The 15,942-nt window shown below is 42.2% G+C and overlaps 1 protein-coding gene across 2 annotated transcripts in view; it reads right to left on the bottom strand.

The window, feature by feature from the left end:
- CA8 (carbonic anhydrase 8 (inactive)) overlaps positions 1-14,831 on the bottom strand; it is a 49,531-nt gene extending 34,700 nt beyond the window's left edge. Inside the window, exons 1-3 of one of the 2 annotated variants that reach the window (XM_087735487.1) lie at positions 14,441-14,831; positions 13,855-14,046; positions 9,844-9,968 (exon numbers count right to left, since the gene is read on the bottom strand). In XM_087735487.1, coding sequence (XP_087591613.1) covers positions 9,844-9,968; positions 13,855-14,046; positions 14,441-14,519 — 396 coding nt within the window. In that variant the 5' untranslated portion in view covers positions 14,520-14,831. The remainder of the gene's footprint in view (positions 1-9,843; positions 9,969-13,854; positions 14,047-14,440) is intronic. The other variant, XM_087735479.1, reaches the window with a different exon arrangement.
- Between the last annotated feature and the right edge of the window lie 1,111 nt (positions 14,832-15,942).

Below are 15,942 nucleotides of genomic sequence, written 5' to 3'. Positions count from 1 at the left end.
TCACAGAGGCTGCTGACATGTGACACTAGTTTACCCATTTCTTAGGAAAACCATTGGCAAAACATCGAAGGGAAGGAAATACAAGGGAACCTGAGGATGCTGTAATTTGTAATTTGTGTGCACTTATTTTTTCTTCCAATTTGAAAGCACAAGCACTGCTTATTTCTACTGGCACACACTGGAGATGAAAAGAAAACAGGAATTAATCAAAACTGAACATTTTTCCAACCGTAATAAAATTATACACTTCAAGAAAAGGAATGAAAACGACAAAACACCCTCGATTCCAGATTGCTGACTTTCAGTATCAACCCTATCAGTACGAAAATGAAAAGCTACACAGCTATTACTGTCAGATTCATAGGTCAAGCTCTTCACTGTGCCAAGTTTCTGCTCAGTGTGTGAAGCAAGGAGCACCACAGAGCAGGCTATTGTTCCCTGATACAACGTCTGGTCCCAGCAAAAATGTAGGCTGAAGTGCCCTGGGTCTGCCCTTACCTGTGCTAACAGAAACAAATATATATTCAAGCCTTTGTTCTTCCTTCCCTTGAACTATGAAGGCCAGAAAGGAAAACCCAAGGATTTTAGTGCAGGACCCTCCATTCTGCTTTTACTCTGGATTCTTGCCAAACTGAGTGGGTGTATGTGTGTGTTTGCACATGCTTTTATAGCTCCACAGTTAGAAAGAGCAAAGCCTGGAAAAAGGACTGGCCCTCGATGAATAGTTAATGATATTACAGGCTAGCAATGCCACCAAGAAGACAGAAAACACAAAGTGCTATGGGTTAAGCATTTAATTCTGGAAGTGTTACTCATATGACTAAGCATTTAATATAAACATGTCCAATTCCACAAAGTGTTGGCTGCAATCTGTTGCCCTGGATTTAAGACCAGACTGCTCATATGTAGAAGAATTTAAATCACTGATTTAACTTTCAACAAAAGATTCTCTAATGAGGGTAGAATAAAAAACACTCCTTCCCTGCTAATTTATTAAGTTTTAGTAATAACTGATTTGAATCCCACAGTTCTCTGTGTTTCAAAGTTAAGGGTCTCCCTAAAGAGAGGAGAATCTGCAGCTGCATGTTATCTTCTTAAGTCATAATCTTGACTGTTCTCCAGTGAGCAGTCGCCCTTCCATACTACACTCCTCTAGGAAACTCAAGTCAGGGCTTTTTTTTCTGTAATGTTGGCTAAGGTTCTATTGAAATAATAAACTTTGTTATGCATCTCCAACTGTTTTCTCTTGAATTGCAAGCTTGCAGATTGCATAATGGTGTTATACTTTTCTGCTCTCGTGTAGTTCCATAAACTCCCCAAATTTTGCTACCCAGTCCAGTTCATTATGTGGCTTAATGCTGGCACAGTGAGAAGGCAGGAATGACCAGTGAGACTACCTCATTGGCAACAGCGTAGTCTATGGACTAGTGCATAAAATAGCCCTGTAGTTAAATTGCTGAACTAGTACTTACAACCTTAATTAGATATTTTGGTACTACAGTGTCTGCAAGTCTTCTTACAATTCAAGCATCTAGGAATCCTGAGTCAGTTCTCTGACAGTTCTGAAAAAGGCATCATGTATGACCATAGCTAAATAATTTAATCGCTTTGAACTTGTTTTCTACCAGTTCATTGACTATAGCAGAACTTGTCTCCCTCACACTGATGTTTTAAGGATTACATTATTTGTGCTTGTGAAGCACTCAGGCATGACAGCAAATACTTGTGGAAGCCTTCAAAGGTTTTTGGCTCTTAGATGATCTGTAAGTTTTATCCTTTAAAATGGACAGAGCCATGTCTGCACCATTAGCACAAAGAACACAGAATTTGGGGTTCAGCATCAGAAAGCTATTATCTCCCTCTCAGAGTATTCACTCATGCACTGGGGCCAACCTAGGAACTGGTCCTGAAACAAGCATATGACGTGGAAAGGGAGGAAATAAGGAATCTCTGTTCCCAGCTTATTCCATAAATGACAGATCTTAGACAGAAAAACAGTTAGGCCTAGTGGTTAAGGCAAAGTGCCAAGGAAAACCAAACAGGAAAACCAAGGTACCAGGAAACTGAGGCAAGATGCGAGCAGAGTGCCAGCAACGATCATGGCAGAAATTAGAAAACGATGTACAACTGAAACAAATCACGTCAAGGGCACACAACCAAGAAAAACGTCAAGGAAGAGACTTGAGCAGCCATCTTGTTGTGCTCAAACTTGGGCTTAAATCCTCTTCAGAAGTCCCATCTTCTAAGTGACTACACAAGCTCTTCTACCACAGCAGAGTGAAAACATAAATAGCCATCTTGTTAGAGTTGGAAATGGGATTTGCAGTAAGGGATGTCACAATAGCAGCATCTATATCCATGAGTGCAAGCACTGTCACCAAGACACTTCTGTGAGAAAGCAGAGTAAGGAGAAAGTAAAGCTATAATTCTGCTCAAGGAGTGGAAAGGATTGACATCGTTTAAAAAAGTATCAGAGGCTATATTGTTTCCACCGCAGGCAGGGATTGCTAAGAGCTATTTTATTCAAGGTTACTTGCCTGCCTCTGTGAGGAAGCAGTGCCACCAAACCTGTTAGTACAGGCTGAGACTGAACGTTGCATCTTAGCCCAGCACAACTGCAAGAAAATTTGGTGCAAAATGTCTGTTACAGGCAAAACACAAAGACTGTCCTCAGCTCCTGGCAGAACTGAACCAATAAGCTGAGGGAAGATGGAACAGGGAGCCCAAAGAAGGGCTTCCCTCTTGAGTCAGTCCTCATTTTCTTCTCCTTCTCATTTCCTTCACCCAGCTTCTCTCCACTTGTGACATTTCTGCTTAGAAGAGTTTTTCCTATTCTGCTCAGTCATTTGTAGTTTGGACCATTTATTTCTTAAAAGAATACTGAAATTCTCCATCCTGGTAGAAGTTCTAAATCACACACTATTGCAACGGCCACCTCAAAAGAGTTTTAGGTGCATATGAGCCACGAAGCTTCTCCACACACAACTGGCTGTAAATAAGACAACTCTTAAAAGAGAGACAAAAGGATAAAGAAGCTTCAGTATACACTGTTAATGTCACTCTTCTTTGACCTGGTGTCTGGCAGCTTGTACGTCTTCCACAATCCAATAAATAAATTGCAGATTTTGCACAGAAAGGAAATCACAGTTGCTGCCTCTGAAGCTGTGTACGGTTCTTCCACAGAGTTTAACTGATCATTTCTCAGGCACTAGCCAAGCTAAAAGCATATTTGTGCTAGCACACCAGCCCATTTTTGCACTTGCTTTTTTCATGAATCCACAATACAAAGCACATAGATGTATTCCCTAAAAAATTCAAACTACATGTGACTGAGCAAAATAAGGGCCAATCCAAGCTCATATTGACAAATTACCTAGAAACAAAGTATACTTCAGAGACTCCATGTGCCTATTTAGGTCAAATTAACTCTCAACCACAATAAAAATATAATACTAAAAGAGCTTAGCAACTAGCAATCTCAAGAGTCATAAGCTGCTCATGTATGCATTTACAATGATGGTAATTTTGTTTTTATCTTGTTGGTGGTTTTCTGTTTCCCAGTATACTGGGAGGCGACAGAGACCTCCCAGCTTTGTATCACTACAAAAAAACCCAAACAGAAGTCACATCAATTAGGGGACCGCAGAGTGTACGGTACATAGAAAACCACAGAAAAATACTTAAACACCTGCACATATGGGGCTAGGATCCCACATAATACAATTCACTGACAGCCCTAGAATTGGTGCCAGGACCAGTTTTGCCCATGGAGTGCTGTGTAAAGCTAAGTATTGTTGTTATGTTTGTAAATGGTATCTACATAATGTGTAAAAGATTGTTTCTGTATAAATCATTGCAGATTTGGAAAACAAAACTGAAAACATCTGCCTAGATACTGGCCTGATTTTCCTGTGTTTTTCCACAATTCTGTCCTCAAAAATTAGATAATGTCCAATGGGCATATCAGCTTTAAACTATTATTAATCTGTTATTCATAACCTGTCAAGGATATAGCTATTACATGAACGTCATCATTTTCTTATAAGACACAGTGTTTTAATCACAGCTCACAGCAGTCACCTACAATGATTCCAAAATTTAGAAAATCATCCAAACCTTTGAGTAACAAGTTAATTTTCCACCAGAAAACTTGGACAATTTCTGAGCAGAGTTCCAGACGTCAGCATGAAGCTACATAAACCTTTCTGGAATCTGTTTGTTTTGCCTCCTGTTAAATTCATGACTGTCTAAGCAAGATATTCTTCATTCATACGTCTTGTGCTGCCAAAGTGAGCGGAATGAATTAATTTTTTTTAACAAGCAGGTAATCAATGCCATCAGCTAAGGCAACAGGGTTTACTCCTTGGTTTAAAATCTTTTCTTTTAGGGTTTATGACTGGGATCATAGTCCCATTAAAGCTACGGGCAAAAATCCACAGATATCAGAACTGAGCTCACATATTAGAAACTACCATCATTATGGATTAAATCCTGCTTGCCGTTCACACCTACCCAGTCCCAGTGCAGTTTGTAAATCTCTGCATAAAGAGGGAGAGACATGCTTGCATACACACTGTCTCCCAGGCCTTCTATTACAATTACAAATACTCTGGTTTATTTTTTTAACCCTAATAATTTGCTAACGAGCTAATAAGAAACTGATTAAAACAGATGGCAAGATTAAATAATGTTGGCAAAGAATATTAAAAGTTGGCAAAGAATACATTTCTGTGTTGAAAGCATGACACCTCCTCTCAAGAAAGGGGATGCATAGTGTGCAGGTATCTGATTTCAGAGCCAGGCATGGAGAAATCCCCACACCAAAGACTGTAAAGACTTGAGTAGATAAGCGTAATGTTAACAGCCTAACCTGAAGCCCTGAAGCTGTAACTCTGTTTGATGAGATCCTTAGGCAGGCACCATTTCACGTGAACAAAGGAAAACTTAATGGTTTCAATCAGATCGAGGGTAGGATATGTTTTTTGCATTATATTTAACTTCATTACAGCAGGTATTTCAGTAATTCTGAAAGAGTCTACAGAATGAATTAGTCTGCTCTTCATTACACAACAGAAAGGAACATCTTTTTATCCTGTACAGAACTGATTCTGGTCCTTAAGGCAACTGGATTTTCTTCCGTTTACTCAAAAACTGTAGGACAGACAATAATACAGTTTTTAATCTTCCTGCACATCTTGGAAACAATTTTTAAATGATTTTCTGCCAATCCTCTTCTACTGAGACCTTTCACATGGTTCACAGCTAATATAATCCTACATTTTAAAGAGGATGGATTACAGAGAATTATCCTCCTGGTCATATTACAAGTGGTGAAAGGAACCTTTTTATTTTCTCAGATACAGTTTTATTTCAGAGCAGCAGCCTGGAAATAACTGTTCCCTTATGGTCAGATTGTGCATTTGCTCACACCACTACTTGAGTAACTAAGAGGAAGAGACACCTTGAAGGCATAATTTTCCCTGTTTCCCTTCACTTCAGAAGCAGTGAAAACTTTTTTTTTTTTTTCATAAAACAGCATTGATGCCATCATATAGTTCACTTTCTCCTGCTGTCTATCCTGTCTTTTTTGACTGTAAGTTGATTCGGCCTGACACTATAGTATGCTGTGTTTATACAGAGATTGGGTACAGCGGGACTCCATTTTTAGCTGCCCCTATTTTAACTTTGTTAATAACAAAAATAAATAGCAGTAATTTCCTATTCCTGCCCCCCTCTGTCTCCCTCTTATACATCAAAAGTAAGGGAGAGAGTCAGAGCTTCATTATTTCTTCATTTGTTCTTCCTACTTCTCTAATCCAGACTCTTGGCATGAAGGAGAGGAATAAAGATGTCAAATAGTTCCTCTCTTTCTTACACCCAAATCATGTTGAGGTAACTCACATGCAGGTATAAGTGTGTATTTTGCTGCTCTGTGGAAACGTGTACTGTAAAGCACAATCTAATCTTTGGTACCTTGTTCCATTTGCTGGCAAGAAACAGTCTCTCAATGTCAAGACAATTATTAAATATTTAGCTCAAGCGGTGGCCAAAGTAAATTTGGCCAAAAGGCAAAATGCACTGTTTATGTGCAGTAGAAGTACTTGGTGAGAAAGATTTCTGGAGAAAGTTGCACAAATGCCTCCTTCCAATTTCTGGCCAAAAGGCAAGAATGGCCTTCATGCTCTTGTTTTCATGGAACAGAGAGAGGATTATTGTACCGATACGTACAGCCCTCTGCTTTTCTTTTGTTTAGAAAGATGTGTTACAGTATTTACCTTTGACAACTATTTATTGTTTTGTCCTGCTTTCCTGACTGATTGCAAACACAGATGTTTCAGTGAAAATGGTAACGCTGGCGTATTACTGTCAACATTCTGGTTTCTTCAGTCAAGGAAGGCAGAAAACACATCTTTGCTGAACTTCATATAATAATAAAAATAACAATGAACTCAGCCTTCAAGCCACATGAACAACGTTTTTTGACAGTGTGAATTATTTCAAGAAGCTGTTCCAAAGGTTACATAAGCTTAGTAGTCTAACCCATTTCACCATGAACCTATATATCCTAACCATGGGCAAAGGCCCCAGCTGTCTAGTAAGAAATAATAGATTTTTGCATTAAGAGACACAGGGTATTACGCAACTAATACAGGATATTGCCTAATTTCTATAAAAGCAGTTACGGTATCAAAGGTGAAGAGGCTAAGGAAGTAACTGAAGAGCACTCTTCCAAACTTTGAAAAATAACACTCTTTTTTAAAGTCATCCTTTACAAAGAAAGATCATTACACCGATAATCTGAAGCTGTTCCACAACTATTTGGTCCAATGTAATAAAATAAAGCCTTACAGTCTTCAGTCCTAAAAAACCAGATTGCTGCTCCAGTCAATAAATAGTCTCAGCTAGTCATCTCAGATAGGTCTCTTCAAACTCAAAGTTGGTTTCTGTAGAACTGCTTGGGTTTTATAATAGTGTAACGGAGTACAAGATCTGGGCCTAGTTTGTTGTGTTGTTAATGTACCCACTTAAAACAAGCACTTATGTTTTCACACTACTGCTTATCCCCTTGACTTGACTTCCTCCCACGAAGAGAGGAGAATTTAAAATCCTTATCATTTGCTTTGTAAATCGCTTCTAGTTTCCTAGGAAAACTTCCTACTAGATTTGCTCCACTAGCAGAAGATCCAAACTTGTGCACTTGGTGCTCAACATATTTCTAGGCATGCATTTCTGCACAAAAAACTGCCGGCTTGTTTTGTATTTAGTACAGGATGAAAGCATAAACTACACCAGACTGCTTGTATATAGCCAAAATAGGCACCCATCGCTGTTTGTGTTCAGTAACTAACAAACCCAGTGAAAATCAAGCCCAATATGTGTTCAGAATATGGTGATTTCCAACAAATGTATAAACCAATGCTAATGTTAAAAGTTACAAAAATAAAATTTCCTGGTCCCTTGATTGTTCTCCACAAAAAAAAATTAGATGGGGCAATCCCTGGAATGGAAACAGAAAATCTTCCATTCTGGAGTCTCAGGTCTACTACTTCCTAAACATTTATAGTGGTCACAATCACCTGTTTTATTATTGCTCAAGTATAATATTTGATTTGGACAATTTGAGATTTAATATAGCAGCTCTTTGTGCATATAGCAGAGGGAAATGCAGCTCATCTGTCAAACAAACTGCCCTGTGCTTTCTTGCAACATGGGGCTGAAGATGATGAACTTCATGGATGAAGATGATGATTGGATCAGCCAATGCACCTGTGTGCAACTGACCTTGGATACGACAAGCTATGCTGTCATTTTCTGCCAGAATTCATCTGCGTAAGGATCTGTTTGCAAAATTAAACATCCACACTGTACTTAAAGTGTATTATGTGTCAATTTTTTTCTGCTACAGAATTTTTGCATCAGTAGTTATTTCTTGGAGATCACAGTCTAGCTGAAAGCTGCTTAGATGCAAGAGACAGGATAACACCGGATTGCTCACCTCCAGGTGATGTTCTTCAACTGTGCCAGAATCCTGTTTGTGCAGCTGCCGTGCTGCTTTTAAAGTAGTTGAAGAATGAAATCCCTTCATGACTGATTAAGTTTGTTGTTTTGCATCTCTGGGTCAAGTATATTTTTCTCTGGACTGATTTGGAGTAGAGAATTCTGGGGCTTCTGCAGATTGTCAACAGACTGTTCCCACATACCAAGATTATTTGCAAAGTGATCCTTAATAAACAAGGAGACAGGAGAACCTGATAGACTCCCAAGTACAGTTCTCGACATAGTTCAGGTCAATATTTCTTGATCACCACATGCTAAATCAGCCTTGAGGAAAAGCACTAAGCAGAGCTGTTTGTTTCATAATGAACAAGCTGCTTCCTGCCTCAGGGAAACACTGCAGTATCCTGTAGGTCTTACTGCCCGTATAAATCATGTTCTTGTGATTCCTCTGCTTTCCCTTTGGTTGGTGAGCCTTCCCCATTCAAGTAATTCTCCTGCATTTCCAGGATCTGCCTGAACTCAACCTGCAAAGAGGATCTATGTGTAGATGTGGCACTTAGGGACATGGTTTAGCAGTGGACTTGGCAGTGTTAGGTTTACGGTTGGACTCAATGTTCTTAAAGGTCTTTTCCAACCCAAATGATTCTATGATTCTATGATCTGCCTCAACTCAACCTGCAAAGCCCCTATGAGTGACTTTATGTATGGGGTTTTTTGATGAACCAGTGCAAAATAGCAAACAACAGAGACCAAAATCTGACCCACAACTCTTAAAAGAAGTACCTGAACAACCCTCAGAATTAGATTGACAGTGTAAGTCCACAAGCTTTTTACGCTTAGCTCTGCAGTAGTTGCTCTAATACTTTTTGTATCCTTTTCCATAAAGGGGTTCTATTCCAGTAATCTGGCACTCATGAATGTAGTGCTACAATAACAAATTTCCTAGCACTGAACAAGACAGGGAACAAGGAAACAGAGTTTCAGGCTCGCGAGGGATGATGATAGATTAATAAGGCAAAAATAACTCAAAGAACTCTGAAAAAAGTTTGAGTTTCTCTAAAACCAACAGTGCACAACAAATGAAATAAAAGATGCAAAGTTGAAGTCCCCAAACATTAGGGTTGGTATCCATTAAAACGTAGTCTTGCAGCCCCGGTTCTAAAGGATACTCCAAGCCACTCCTCGACAAGTGTAAGCAATGGGACAGTGAAGTAATATGAAAGCCTGCTGGAGGGCAGGAGAAATGGGTCCCAGCATTTGGGTTTTCTAGGAGTCCAAACTGACACCCCATGAACAGCTGAAGTTTTTCAGACTGCGTTATCACTTCACTTGTGTTTCAAAATTTTGTAATTTGTTGAGATATTACAGAACATACCCAAGAATATCACATAATCTTCAATTTTCAGGTATGTAAAGCTATTTCCTGAACAAATTGCTCTACACTTGCTCCAAACTTACCTACGTTGCTATTATTCACCATGGAAATATTTCCAGTGGCTAGTTCTTCCCATCTATAGCTATTAGTCAAGGTGACATAGGAAGTGTTGAAACGGTAGATCTTGTTAGAACACTAATATTATTAAGACAGAAGTTAATAATTCTGCAGGTTAACTTTATGACCAATTAATCATACAATGTGATGAGTGCTGGAGGCATTCTATTCCAGATGCATATCCTAATTTACCTGCACTAAAGCACACCTCAGCAAGACGCCTTTGTGGTTGAAATATAAAGCAATAAAATGCTGAGCTAAAAGAAACTCTCTTTTGAACTATCAGGAATTCAGGCTATGAAATAAAATCTTTTGCATTTGGCGGGTGTTATGCAATGCAGTGTCACTCTTACCTCCATGGGAAAGGCCTTAAAATTAACCGTGTGTTCAGAACCACGCTGGTTTTCTCTCCCCCAGTGAAATCGAACATCGTGTAGTTCAAACTCATGTCCTCGAGGTAGTGGCCCCCCTATTAACACTGGGAAAGAAGACAAATGGTAAGGAACTTGGCTCTTGAAGCAGACAAGCCACTGAACATATTCTCCAAATACAATGGGGAGATTGTTGCAAGCTTCTTTATTATCAGTGATACTAGAGAGGAGAAGAGTAAAGTTGACAGACGTGACATCTTTACTTTTGAAGTACCGAGCAAGTACAGAACATGAATGCAGGCCGTTACGAACAGCAGTGAAATTGCTGTCAGGCTGCACTCTTCATTTTATAAGGCAGAACAGCTGGTCATAGCACAAAATAAAAACATTGTACCTTTATCAGTCAGAAGAGTGACTATGTTTATTGCTCTTATCAAGACAGTATATGTATGCTCTAAACAGATGGTGGGGGTTCTGAATTGAACTGGTAACTGACTCCAACTTGTTTGAATGCTTAATCTCCATCACCTATATTTGCTATGAGTCACAGAAACGGATAGAAAACTTTTGATTGTCAGTATTTTGCCAGGTAAAGGTGTTCAGTCATATACCACCTGTCAGGCTTCTGAGGTACAGAATGCCTCCATATCCAAATATAATCAAACCTACACAGAGGAGCACCAACATACCTCATTCACTTAAAAACAGCTTCTAGGCAGCCATGGCTTTTTTTTACTTCTGTTTTTTAAACATCTGGAATTTCTTAAAAATTGCAACATACACACAAAAAATTTATATAGTAGCTCAATACTTTTGCATTAATAGACACTTCCACCATAAGTTGTAAAAGCAAGCAATCGTACCTTGTGACGCCCAAACTACTTTGGAATTAATCAATGAAAACATTCTGCCCAGGGATTTCTGAATCTGCTTCAGATCAAATATTACTCCACAAGCTGTAGGTAACTTTCCACTGAAATCATTGAATATTGGCTTCTAGGCAGGGCTGGATTTTACTTAAGGGCATTCACAGTCTTCCCCAGAATCCATTAAATTCTAGCTTACATATCATAGACTTTGAACGAATCTTTTACCATCTCTGATAATTGATAAGCATTATTCAATTGCATAACCTACAGCTTTAGGGAACCAAAGTTCCATAATATAAAGTTATTTTGACACACAAACTAAACGGCCTTAGTTTGGATCACAAGACATAGTGTAATATTAAAACATAATTTAGCAATTGAGTCATATTGCAACTGTACAAACACAAAAACAAAAGTACAGAACTATAAAAAAACCTGAAAGACAACTGATCAGTTATGGTTTTCATAAGCAATTACATTGGAGAAAAAAGTAAAATATTCCAATTAATCCTCCTTTAATAATTCTTCATAACTAATCTAACAGCCATTAGGTTTTCTAAAATGACATGTCCTAAATGTAGTTACAGATTCAGATTTGCTTCTTAAACTTGCTTTATCTATATTCTATCTATACATATACCCTATAGGGAAAAATCTACAAATCTGGTGAACATTGAAGTATTTAGGGAAATCTGGACAAACAGAAAGAAACATGATACTCAATTAGTGCTATTTCTTAGGAAAATGGAGCATTTTCTCTGTTTTAAAATATTGCTCCTAGAGAAAGTGTAACTAGAACAAATGTTCTCTATATGATGTAGTTCTGGATCTCCAGGAGCTTCAAAGAGGCTTCTGAGGCTTAAGTCATAACATTGATCCCATGATAAAAGTACTTCAATGCATGGAGCATGTTAATCTTTCCTTTGCCTTTCATCAAATCTTGATCCTTGTCAATGCATGAAACATGTTTAACTTTGCTTTGCCTTTCAGCAATTTTTGATCCCCATTAGAAAATTATTCGGAAAACATGATTCACTGTGCAATCCACTTCTGGCTTAAGACAAGTCCCTCTGTTAGTAGGATAACCTCTAAAGCATTTTTCAATATACAATTCCATTACACAGTTGGTCATGCTTCTTCCACCTAATGCATAACACATGTACGACGATCAAACTGGAAGCAGCCTGTGAAAATGTTTGCAATTAAATAATGAGAAGGATTTGGGAATTCCAGATGCACTGCATGTCCTGAATTAAAGGATAAAATCAATCACCAATAATGACAAATTGATTTTTAAGACATATCTTAATCAGTTTACTTTTTTCCACAAAGAAGTTTTTCTTTGACTGTTAACATTACAGTAGATGAGGACCTCTTGCACATTAATTGGACAGAGTTTCAAAAGCATTTAGTGCTCAACAGTTCCCATTAAAATAATCTGGCTAAATGGATTTGTCATCAGAGATCCCCTGTGAGGAAAAGAAGCTGCAGGAGTTTCCGCAATCCCTGAAAATTGGCCAGAATACTAGGTCAAACACAGCTTATTAACTCTTTTCTCCTCTTGGTAGGGATAACAAACGTTGTCTTCCCCCTCCAAAAAATGGAAAAATTATCCCCAGTTTACAAATGAAGAATGGGAATTATGTAACATGAAATCTAAGGAAAAGGTGAAACTAAAACAGGATTTCCTAAATCATAATTCCATACCTCAGTCATAAACTTTTATTTTATTTCATATTTTCTTATATTTCAAAACTCATCAGTCTGGCATCACACTGCATTCAAGTTTGAAAAGAAGTCTTTCCTTCTCCTAAGTCTCCAATGGTTTTGCACATGCATTTAGGTGTGCTGGTCCCACCTTATTAATTATTGCTACTAAGCTATAAAGTGCCCTTGGGAAAGGTAGAGTTGAAGGAGATGCATTTTGGCATGCAAGCGATGACGTCGTTTGCCGTCACTCTCACTTCCTCCACAGGAGAATTCAAGAACCTTCCTGATCCTGCAGAGAGAACCTTACTCCTTGGGAAAAGAGCTCTGCTTCTGATGAAGGCAGTAAAACTGACTGAAGTACAAAATTTCTATTCTATTGTAAATCTGCAAAATTCCGTGGAAAGACATGTTCTGTGTTGCAATAATACATGGAAAGGAAATTATAAAGGAAAGTATCATTATTAAAAAAACAAACCCTTCTTTTTTATAAAATTCATTGTAGAACTGAACTGACTCTCTCACTCTCAGCACAGCTGTAGCTCCTAGGACTACTGGGATCTCAGAAGGAAACAAAAGTTGGAATGTCTCATGGTTTGACAATGTTCAGCTGTTTAAATGCCCCCAAAAGGCTGTTACTAGCTAAGATTGGTTAGAATGACTTGGATGCTCTTCCAAACACATGGTAAGAACTACCACAGTGCTGGAAAGCACAATGGACTTTTTTCTCCCTACTTTCTTGGCAGTTGTCTCCTTCATACAGGATAGTTTACCCAGATGAAAGGTCTGAATGAGATACTGCAATTTCACTTAAGCTGGAATTGTTTCTTTTATTATGTGCTTCTAATTCTTATTTGATGAATGACACCAAAAAACCCTTTAAGAAATGAGGACTGCTTTGCTACCTGCTCTTCATCAATATTGTAAGCATGTATAACTGGAGTATCTACCTTAAGCTGCCCAGTTCTGCAGTTAGTATTCAGAACCCACTCAAACTAATGGAAAAAGCTCTTTTAACTTAAGTGGTCTTCTGACCAAGGACAAATTTTGCCAGCTGTACCAAATAGTTTGGCATCACACTGTCTTAGCGATAGTCTGGACTGCTTCTGAATGCAGGCAGCTGTTAATGCCAGTGAATTAGCTGATACCACCACAAGAGGAAATTCTGGACATGCTCTGAAGCAATCTGACTGACCATCCAGTCTGGCGTTGAAACTCGCAGCTCCCATTGCAAAGCTTGCTCCTTTTCCTACTGAAGTCAACAGCAACACTCTTACTGGCCGCGGTCCGTGCCCAACGAGCACAGCCGCTCGCTGCTGGGAGCAGTTGCTCTTCCTATGCTCCGGCATACACGTACAGCCAGTCTTAAGGCAACACAAGCTTTAGCGGGGAAAGCAAAGGCCGTGTTTCAGCATACCTGATTTTGACTTCAGGGCAATCTGAATTGAATGCCCGTCGTTGATCACTTCACAGTCACGACACACCACGTAGTTTGGCGACAAACGCACTTCCAGGAGCGAGGGGTCATATTTAGCTTCTCTCGAGTTCAAGTTAATAGGCGACTGGTACTCCCCGTTAGCATCAGGAAAAATCAGCCCCCACTCCACTCCTGAGGGACAAGGGAGAGCCGTTACGGGGAGACCCGGCTCCCTGCGCCGCACGGCGGCTCCCGGGCCGGCCAGACCCTCCCCGCCCTCACCGACCGCCTCGCCGCTGCCCGCCGGCGCGGAAGAGGGGGCTCCTCCGCCGCACCTCGGCCCGCCGGCCCCGGCGACCGCTGCGGGCGGCTCCGCGGCCGCCGCCGCCCCGCGCCGCTCTCCCGCCGGCGGTGCCGGACCTGCCGCCCGCTGCGGGCCGCCGCTTCCCCGCTCCCCGCGGCTCGGGACGGCCGGGGGGCGATTTTCCCTCCGCTCCGCCGCTGAAATCCTCCCACCGCCGCCGCCTCCTCCTCCCCCGGCCGCGGCGAAAGTTTCTCCCCGCCGGAGCCGCCGCCCGCTCCTCACCTTCCTCGTAGCCCCACTCCGGAGCCTCCTCCCGGCGCGGAAAGGGCTCGGCGCCCTCGTTCAGGCTCCTGTCAGCCATGGGCGGGCGCCCTGCGAGCGGCCCCGACTCCCGTCGGCCGGGCGGGGGGTGTGTGTGGGTGTGTGTGGGGGTGTGTGTGTGTGAGCGTGAGTGTGTGTGAGTGTGAGTGAGTGTGAGTGTGTGTGTGTGTGTGAAGGGGCGCGGCGGGCTGGCGGCGCTCCGCACCGTGCCTCGGCCCTCCCTCCGCCCTCCCGCCCCCGCCGGCGGCTGTCGTCGTGTGGCGGGGCAGGGGCCAGGGGCGCGGAGCGAGGGGTAAGGTGGCAGCCGGCGGAGCGGGGAGAGGCGACCGCAGCCCAGGCTGGCGTCCCCCCTGGGCCGCCGCTCCCCTGTCCTCCCTGCGTCTTCCTCGCCTTCCCCTGCAGGCTGCTCCCCTCGCCTGGCTGGGTGGGCGGGCGGGCGGGTGGGTGTCCCCGCAGCTCCCGCTGCCCCTGGGCTGGGCACAGGCGGTCTGTGCGCCCGGGGACACCCGGGGAGAGCAACTTCGAGGGGAAGGGCAAAGCCCTGCCCCTGGGGAGGAATAAGCCAGGCACTGGTACAAGTTGGGGGCCACCAGGCTGGAAAGCAGCTTGGCAGAAAAGGACCTGTGGGTCCTGGTGGGCACCAGGTTGGACATGAGCCAGCGATGTGCCCTTGCTGCAAAGAAGGTGAATGATACCTTGGGCTGCATTAGGCAAAGCAATGCCAGCAGGTGGAGGGAGGTGATCCTGCCCCTCTGCTCAGCGCTGGTGAGGCCACACCTGGGTGCTGGGTCCAGGTCTGGGCTACCCAGTACCAGACAGACATGGGCATACTGGAGAGAGTCCAGCGAAGGGTCACGAAGATGGTTAAGGGACTGGAGCACCTCTCCTGTGAGGAAAAGCTGAGAGAGCTGGGACTCTTCATCCTGGAGAAGAGCAGGCTCAGGGGGATCTCATTCATGTGTACAAATACCTGAAGGGAAGATGCAAAGAGGATGGAGCCAGGCTCTTTTCTGCGGTGCCCAGTGCCAGGACCAGAGGCTACGGGCACAAACTGAAACAAAGGAGGTTCCCTCTGAGCATCAGGAAACACTTTCTACTAAGAGTCACTAAGCCCTGGCGCAGGTTGCCCAAGGAGGGTGTGGAGTCTCCATCTCTGGAGATACTCATCTGAACACAGTCCTGGGGAACTTGCTCTGGGTGGCTCTGCTTGGTCATCTCCAGAAGTCCCTTCCAATCTCAGCCATTCCGTGAGTCTGTGGCTCCTCCTCACCCCACAGCACTGTGCCCCTCCAGTGGAGGGATGGGGGCCCTCAGTGAGGATAAGGGAGCCACTGAATAAGCAAGGGAGCACAGCAATGTCCTTTCTGTTCTGCAGGAGGGTTGAGGCCTCCATACTCTTTACAGTGACCCCTTCATTTAGGCCACACCCAGGAGCGTGGCTTCAACTCCTCCTGCAGAATATA

Source organism: Nipponia nippon, unplaced genomic scaffold (genome assembly GCF_047370975.1).
Source record: "Nipponia nippon isolate SJK-2023a ecotype South Korea unplaced genomic scaffold, ASM4737097v1 scaffold_1, whole genome shotgun sequence".
Lineage (NCBI taxonomy): Eukaryota > Metazoa > Chordata > Aves > Pelecaniformes > Threskiornithidae > Nipponia > Nipponia nippon.
This window is presented reverse-complemented; position numbering and strand designations above follow the sequence as displayed.